The sequence below is a fragment of the Crocodylus siamensis genome, chromosome 3, assembly GCF_052110815.1.
Source record: "Crocodylus siamensis isolate JL-2025a chromosome 3, ASM5211081v1, whole genome shotgun sequence".
Classification (NCBI taxonomy): Eukaryota; Metazoa; Chordata; order Crocodylia; family Crocodylidae; genus Crocodylus; species Crocodylus siamensis.
In genome coordinates, this window is record NC_143397.1 from 12,163,227 (window position 1) to 12,172,250 (window position 9,024).

At 45.7% G+C, this 9,024-nt stretch overlaps 1 protein-coding gene across 3 annotated transcripts in view; it reads left to right on the forward strand.

Annotated features, from left to right (window-relative positions):
* KATNAL2 (katanin catalytic subunit A1 like 2) overlaps positions 1–8,997 on the forward strand; it is a 52,827-nt gene extending 43,830 nt beyond the window's left edge. For all 3 annotated transcript variants that reach the window (XM_090037750.1, XM_090037749.1, XM_090037751.1), the window contains 3 exons: positions 7,357–7,519; positions 8,422–8,524; positions 8,845–8,997. In XM_090037750.1, the coding sequence (XP_089893876.1) occupies positions 7,357–7,519; positions 8,422–8,524; positions 8,845–8,984 (406 nt within the window). In that variant the 3' untranslated portion in view covers positions 8,985–8,997. The remainder of the gene's footprint in view (positions 1–7,356; positions 7,520–8,421; positions 8,525–8,844) is intronic.
* The last annotated feature ends 27 nt before the right edge of the window (positions 8,998–9,024 follow it).

The following is a 9,024-nucleotide window of genomic DNA, read 5'->3' on the forward strand; positions in this document are numbered from 1 at the left end:
CAGGGCCTCTATAAATCTGACTGAACAGATTGAATAAAGAGGCTTTCTTCCAGTGGGTGAAACTCCATTAAAATCAGTGCATCAGCCTACACTCTAGCTGTGGCCCAGATTCTCACAATTATTTTGGCATCTGACTCCCATGAATACTTTTTCAAGGATTTGGGTCTAGGTGTATAGTGGCAATTTTTATGTTTAGATGGTGTAAGACCATGAACTTCAGTTGAATTGAACTTCAGGTGAATTGGAGTATTTATAATAGGTCTGAATTTTATCCAACTTAAATTATATATGAATAGTTTTTCCTTCCAAAAGCCCAGTGCACATGAACAAGTCCTGGAAGAGCCATCATTCTTGATCTTTCTACACAGTACGACAGAGGGGCAGTCAGGAGACGGTGGAAGAGGAGTGGAACTGGAGCAGCACTTGTACATGAGACACTTTGAAGCATGGGATTAGAATTCAAAATGACCTTGATAAATTAGAAAAATGGTTAGAATTAACAGATGAAGTACAATAAGAACAAGTGAAAAGTCCTGTACTTACTATAGAATGCTGAAATGCACAAATACAAATTGGGGAATGAAGACAGACAAGGATGGGTGATAGTGAAACAGAAGTTGAATGCAAGTCAATAATATGCTCTCATTGCAAAAAAAAAAAAAAGGAAAAAGGCCAGGAGCATGCTGGGTTGTATTAACAGGAGAGTCTCTTGCAAGTCAAGGAACAGTCTTCCACTCTCTTGGGCATTGATGAAGCCTTGCCTGAAGTGCTGTGTCCAGTTTTGGGCACTGCATTTCAAGAAAGATATGAACAAATTGGAACAAGTCCAGCAGAGAGCAACAAAAATTATTAGAAATCTAGGAAACACAACTTACAAGGAAAGGTTGGAAGAACTCGGGTTATTCTGGAGAAGACCTCAGGGGGATTTGATAATAGACTACAAATACATGAAGAGTGGTTATAAAGTGGATGGTGATAGACTATTCTCTGTGGCCGCAGGGGACAGGACAAGAAGTAATGGCCTTAAATGGCAACAAGGGAAATTTAGGTTGGATATTAGGAAGAACTTTCTAATTATGAGGGTGGTTAAGCACTGGAACAGATTACCTAGAGTGGTTGTGGAATCTCCATCACTGGAAGTTTTTAAGAGCAGGGCAGACAAACCTTTGGAGGAGATGTTTTAGACAGGGCTGATCCTGCCTTGAGCAAGGGCATGACAGAGTGAACTGAAGTCCCTTCCAACCTATTTTCCTGTTTTCATTCTATTCAGGTTAATTTTTATATAGTATTGAGGGGAAAGGTTTGGTGTGGTGGAACCAGGAAGCATGAACACTAATCCCAGATGTCTGCTAATTCCTTTCGCTCTTTTAAGATAGTCCCTTACCTCCTTTTCCTCATCTGTAAATTTGAGACCATCCGAACAGCATATGCTTGTTACACTGTTGAAGGCAGGCAGAACACCTTGATGAAAAGCATTCGATAGGTACGAAATGGCAGTCTGAAGTGTTGTGTGTCCTTTTGCTTTTCATCTCCCACGGTACCAAATATGCTGCTAAGTAATGCTTTCAGCGAGTTGTATTTTTTTATGCAGCTGTCCCTCTATCCTTATCCAAGATGTGGAATTGATTATGGTCTGATGGATTGTACTTCTATGGTGCCACTTGGTCCCTTTTACATATTGGTCCCTTTTAAAGCTTTGCACAAGTAGGAGACTTTTTATGTCCCATTAGACAGATGGAGGTGGTTGAGTGCTGAAAGACTGAATGTCTTGCATCAGGTCATGTGGAGTCAATAGCAGTCAGGAGTCGATATGTCCCATGGCTTTCACCTTTAAGTGGTCTCTTTAAATACTTGTATCTCTCACTTTTTCATCCTTCTACTGGGCTAGACTTTGAAAGATTTGTGTATTCTGGCTGTCTGTTGATCCTTGGAAAAATTAATTTCAGGCTGCTTTCAGATGAATGGAAACGAAGTCAAAACAAAGCTCTTAATGCACTCTTATCTATACCACACTGTGTTAGAAAGCTTATTGATTTCCCCATTCAGCAATCTAGTCCCTAGTTTCCAACGTGGCTTCCTGTTAGTCATCAGCATGGCCTGGTGGGGCAGTGACAAATTACTTGGTGAAATCAGTAAACATTAATTAAATGAAATAGAGCCCTTGTTATTTAAATGATAAGGTGGTCCTTAACTATGCTTTGTTTTTTCCCCCTCCCTGGTTGCTTAGAAGCCTTTACACTAATTTATGAGGGATGTACTGTTGTTGCTTTTCTTCTTACCTGTGCAGTAAGAAAACCATGGTGCAGGGGATTGCACTTATTAAAAAATTGGTGTCTTCTCTCAGATTGAAGTCCCCCAACCTCTTACTCACCACTGAAATCAGGATTTTGGGTCAACCCTAGTAACTAAAACCAGTAGCAGAGGAAAAGGGGGTGGGGCTGAGTAGCCCTTTAACTTCCTGGGTCTCAGAGCTCCAATAAATTGTGGCTCTGGCAGCCATGAGGATTAACGCTGCCACTGCCATTTGTGGGTTGTCGACTTGGGGCATCTTGCCAGATCCTTCCTCACCTGTTAGGCCTCTAAGGTTATTCCCACAGCAGCAGGATGTCTGGAGGAGCACAGAGCTAAACACCCCCAGCCCCTGAAGTGCACCGAAGCTCTCCTGTCCCAATAGTTCACCAGTGAGGCTCCTCTGGGTCTGGGAACGGGTGCTGGGGGAGAGCCCAGAGCATCCTCACTGGTGAGCATTTGGCTTGGAACATGTCAGCAGACTGGGATAGGCGGGGTGGCTCAGCCCTGTCCTCCCTGGGGCCCAGTGCTGAAGTGGTGCAGACAAACCCTAAGTGGCATATAGGCCTCTGAATCTTTACAGCTGATCCTATTCCACGCTCACTGGATCCCTGGACAGCTGTTACTGCATCTCAGCCTTAGGGCTGAGTCACAAAATGCGGTAAGGACAAGAACCAACCCACTTTCTATATCGGGCGGGCAATTATTTTGGGTGGAGGGCCTCTTACTGAGTTTTGGCAAGCCATCGAGGGCCACATGACAGGCAGCCCAGGGCAGATTAATATTTTCTAAATTTTTTAGGGGCCCCGCAGGCTGGATAGAATGGCTTGGCAGGCCGCATCCGGCTCGCGGGCTGCATTTTGCCCACCCGTTCTATATTAATGGATTTTCAGGAACTTGTTCCACCTGCTCTAGTCTCTGAAGACCATTAGCACACTGGTGAGTATGTCCTCCTTTCCTTCCTTCTCCTCACTCCTTTTCTTTTACCTAATGTTAAGGCTAAAATGACAGTGGGTGCATCTATACATGCACATTTATTGCACAGTAATTTAAGTTACTGCACAGTACAGGTGCACATCTACACGTGCATGCCCATACTGCACAGTAACTATGGGCGGGGTGCTAAATTTGATACGTACATCATGCAGGTATTGAATTAACACCCAATTAGTTACTGCGCAGTAATGCACGTGTAGACATTTTACTGTGCACGCAGTTAGTCCCAAGTCAGTCCACACACAGAGTCCACATGCAGCGTTACTACGCTTTAACGGCTGCACGTGAGGACACTGGCCTAAAAACCACCTACTGCTCAGTAAGTTACTGCACAGTGAATGGACGTGTAGACCATTGTATTATCAAAGTAAGTGCATCAACAGCTTTTCAACGACAGGGTGAATTTAGACTCCTAATACATGGAATAGGGTCCACACATCCTGAGAATGCTCTAATAGGATTTGTTTATGAGCGTGGAGGAGCTGGGGAGGGGAGATGGTACTGCAGATAAATTGAAAGAGGGAGCCTTACAAGTCATCAACTGGACGTGCCTGAAGGAGATACTTACTGGAAAAGACGTCAGCACCTAGATTTTCATCATCTGGATTCCTTAATAAGAAAGATTCCAGGCAGGCTGAGAATGATATTGCCTGGGATATGACCTCTGGATGCCATTTGAAAGAATGAATGAGATCAAGTGAAACTCAACAGCTGAATGCCTGCCTTGAAATGAGAACTTGGTGGCTGCCAGGATGTGCACCTTGCCTTCAACTGGGCAGTTAGGCTCTCCAAGGCTGCTTCAGGTTTTGCTCCTCGGTGGAGTGCAATCTTGTCAAGGGTGAGAACGTCATGTGTGCGAAGTGGGGCCACTTGGTACGGTGACCAACTGTTCTGCTGTCAGCAAAATGTCCTGTGCAGACTGCAGGGGACTATTCTGCATGACTTCACTACAGATCGGCACCTGGAATAGCCTAGCCTGAGTGTGCCACGTTATTCTATTCTGTTTTCCACCTCTTCTCACACTGCACTCACCGTGATGGTGTGAGCACCTTGCAATAGTGCCTTAAACTCTGTGGATAACATTGTTCTTAGATACTTGGTGCAAGGGGATAAGCTTGTGCCATGCAGCATCTTGGTGCCACCAAAGCTGGGTGTGTTGCTCTGTTTCTGTTGGAGAAGGTGAGGTCAAATAATGTGCCTTCCACTTCGGGAGGAAGATGGCGCCAGGGGTACCTTTTGTGACTTTCTGCGGGGCTAACATATCTCTCTCTCCTTTCCTAATTGATGGTTGTTCCAAAAGAAAGCTCTTGTGCTAGCTAGATTCATCCCTGTGCACAGGGAATAATCAAGGCTTAAGCCCTGTGATCTGCTGTTGCAATCGCATACAATAGACCTAACACACACTGCCTAGCATATCAATAACTATGGACCAATAGGCATTGATTTTTGTACGGTTGTCTTACTTCCAAAGCTTTGACTAGAGTTGTTCAATTGTGTGAGTGACCTGAACTGGCCTGTTTTCTAATCTGTGTTTACTTGTTCTTTGGCTCAGATCAAACACAACCATTGAGAACCTGATAGAGCCTTCCCGAGTTGGTGAGGAGTTTCACACCCTGTGAGCTGAGCAGGAGGTGCCAGACACTTATATCTCTTGGAAATCCTCTGAGGCATCTCAGTGAGATTTTCCAAGCCTAACTGCAGGCACCCATTTTGTTCCATCAGTTGGTTTTTGCTTCTGTTGTGATTATCCGTGGAAAATGTTATTAGAGCAGGGACGGAGGCAGCTGCCAACAGTGACAGGGCTAGGCTGCGGTGCTGGCATTTTCAGCTCCCAGTATATTCCATGTGTTTTCCTGCATACGCTGGAATTTGTCCCTTGGTTAAGGTATAAATGGCAGGCTGTGGAGTGTTGCATTGACAGCTACGTTACTTTATATAGCAGGGGTGTCAGACTCACCTCGGGCCCCAGACTGGCTCTGGACCTTTGCCCAAGTGGCCACAGGGCAACTGAGTACTGTGTCGCACAATCCTCGTCACCAACAGCCATGTCCACCAGGACCTTAGATCCTGTGGCAAGCCCCATTCACTGCTGGCCACTCCTCTAAATTCACTGTCCTGCTGCTAGTCTGGCAAGCTGGATGGATCAGCTCTGCAGGCCAGATCCAGCTTGTGGACCATACATTTGACACTTTTACTTTGTGGCATGAACATGGTCCTCTTACAGAGTGAGGAAACTTGACTCCATCAGCATCAATGGCAAAACTTCTGATGATTTCTCTGGGGAAAGGATTTTACTTCAAAGATCAGAGAGCAAATTGCAGGTTTTTTGGCAACTTGTTCAGCCTGCTCCTGCAATCCCTGGAGTTACCCCAAATCCCAGAAGATCTTATTGTTTCTACTGAATGGATGAGTTGTAAGCAGAGGGCTTCTGAAGGCATCTCACTGGGTGTGTCTACATGTGCAATTAATGCAACTGAATATACTCTGCCTCAATTTAAGCTGGAGTAAACTAATCCTGGCATCACTATCTACACATGCTTTTAAGTGCAGTAATTTATTGTGTTGCCAGATATCACTTGTATCTAATGGGACTATTCAGAAGCGCAGTAAATTAGTACATTGCACCCTAATTGCTCTGCACATGTAGACGGTGACAATTTACTGTACAGAAAATTAGTCTGCTGTGCAGTAAAGCATCTGGGGTAGACCCAGCCACTGAGGCGAATGTAAAGTAGTGCTCAATAGTGTTTGTCTGCCTGTCTGTCCCCACTTAATTAGACACCGCTGAGTTAGCTTCACATTGCAGCTGTAAGGTCTGGAGGATTTTTCATATAAAAGCATGCTGGGAGGAATGGAGCCCCCAGGACAGTCCTGGCAGGGTGCGTGGGAGTGTGGCAGCTCAGCCCAGCTGACGCCTGGGGTGTGCAGAAGGTGGGTGGGTTGAGTTGGAGCTGGCTTCTATTCAAGGAGCCCTGTAAAGGAATGTATAAACAAGGGTAAATGTGCTGGGGGGAGAAGCTGTTAGGAAGGTTATTTCTGTTTTGTTTTTCCTGAGTAATCCTGGAGCAAAAAGACAATTAGTAGATTTATGTGCCAGCAGGGACACCTCATTAACTGGGAGGGGACTTTGTTCCTGTGAACTTTTATTAGACTCCAACATCTGAAAAATGCTTGGGTAAAAAAAGTTGTTGGGTTTTGGTAGCTTAATGCCCACTCCCCTGTGGGGCAGGAACTGGGGGTGCCTAGCACAAGGCGCACAACATTTTGGAGGATTCCCTAGAACTGCTGGAGACTTCCTAGGAAACAAAGCAGCTGGAATACCAGTTAAATCCTCCTGCTGTGAAGCCTTTCTTGGGCCTTACAGATCACAATAAGAGCAGAGCACACCCCAATTTTTGTCTGTCTTATCAAATCCCCTTTTATATTCTGAGACCAGAGAACCCAGGTCCTGATACTTCTCTTTTTCCAGCTTTCCCCTTTTGTAGAAGGTGGCTTGTCTTGCTGGGCAGTGTTGCTCTTTGTATTGCAGTCATACCGAGGGGCCCAGTCATGGGTCACATTCCTGCTGTACTGAGTGCTGTACAATCACATAATAAAGATAGGCCTTGCCAGAGAGCTTCCAATCAGTGCTTTGCTGAAGCTCCCTGAGCAGTTAATCCTCTGTGCACCCCTGGCAGGTGAATGGGGATATTATCTTTTTGCAAAGGGGGGAGAGCGGGGATATTCTCTTTTTGCAAAGGGGGAGGTTGAAACACTGTGAGGTGCTATGACTGACCCAGGGACACACTGTACACCAGTAGCAGAGCCAGGAAAAGAAACAGCACCTGCCTACTCTGTGTATCATGGGTCATAGTGGCCAGCCAGATCAATTTAAGTAGCAGCAGTAAGCAAATGATGGTAACAGTAATTTAATTACTAGCAATGCAATGAGAATTAATTACAAGTCACAATCAGGCTGATGTGAAGGCAAGAAGCTTTAAAAAGGCAAATGGAGAAAGCATTTGAAACTTCACGGTTTGCACAACAAAGCAGGTTGCTGCAACAGTTGACCGCCTGTCTTCTTCCCATTAGGGAGTTAGATTATGCCATGTTGCGCCGGCTGGAGAAGAGGATCCTGGTTGACCTCCCAAATAAAGGAGCAAGGCAGGCTATGATTCAGCACTGGCTGCCCCCTGTGAGCAACAGCGGAGGAGTGGAGCTGAGAACAGAGCTGGACTACAGCTTGCTGGGCCAGGTGAGCAGAGAAGGGAGCTGGTATAATCCACAGCTAGCCTCTCAGAGCCTTGAAGGCTTTCTGAGCATTAGCAGTCCCTCAATATGAAGATGAGAGAGACTGAAGAGGAGCTATGTGACTGGCTGGACCTTGATTCTTCTGCTGCCAGGAGCAACTTCACCAAGTGACTTTCACCTGTGTAGTAGTGGTGAAAAGCAGAGAATCAGGGCTGGCAGGTTTCAGTGTTTTAGCACTGCAGCCAGTCAGCATGGGCACGGGGAAGGGAATAAACCCAAGTTATGAAGGCGGATGCTTGAATGCATGAAAAGGATCACAGCAAAGGCCGCAGCACTGAGCACTTCTCAGGAAGTGAACCCCAATGCAGAGAACTAGCCCTGTCTGCAGGTGAAAAGGTTTGCATCTTAGTTCCAAGGGTAAGGTCTGATGTTGACTGCCATGGCCTTTGGTCCAGAAATACCATGTTCCCACAGTAATTCCCATATGCTCTGCTCCTTAGCGGTTTGCAGCAGAGCGCAGTAGAGCATAATCCAGTACTTGATAGAGAAGGAAACTTGTTCCAGCTCCAGCCCCAGCATGAAAAGCAGGAGTGTCAGTAAAATTTCTGGGGCATCAATTCTTAATGTTCTTAGCTTGGGAAGTCTGCTGGGGACCTCTCAGCCCAAACATGTCCAGAACATTACAAAGAGGGAGGTATCTGTTGCAGTCAGTAGGAGACAGATATCTGACCTGCCCTTACGGAGCCATTTGCATGGTATTTTGCTCAATTTGCTAACTCCTACAAATAGCATCTGCACTACTCAAGAGCTGAATAACACGACAGAAAACATGTGATATATAAAGTTGTACAAGTGTCTCATCAGCAAGCTTGTGAATTGCAGCCTGTCATTCTGATCTCATGCTAGGAGACCGGAGGGTACTCGGGGTCGGACATTAAACTGGTCTGCAAAGAAGCAGCTATGCGGCCGGTGAGGAAAATCTTCAGTGCCCTTGAGAATCATCAGCCTGGTGAGTACCTCTCCCACAGACATCAGAGCTGAGCGATGCCGACCTCATGTTCTCACTTGAGGGAGTCACACCAGCAGGTGGAGCCCTCTCATCTGCTTTGAAGTGTGTTAAACTGTATTTGTAAAAACAGACTTCCAGCCAACATTTCTGAAAAGCAGGCCTGTTGGTTTCGTGCACTAGCACACCTTCTTCTGCTATTTCCACTCTTCTGATTAGTGCCTTAAGTTAGATGTGCTGCATTATTCACTGTTTTAATAGAGCAACTCAGTACTGATCAACATCTCATTCACTTTCAATACTGGTCAATTTTCTCTCACCAGGTAGTAGTACTTTACCCATAATCCGACTGGACACGGTCACGACAGCAGATTTCCTGGATGTGATTGCTCACACTAAGCCATCGGCAAAGAATTTAAGTCAGAAGTACACGGCCTGGCAGAGGGAATTTGAGTCAGTTTGAGCCAGCACTGGGCTAAAATCAGAGGCACCCATGCTCCAAG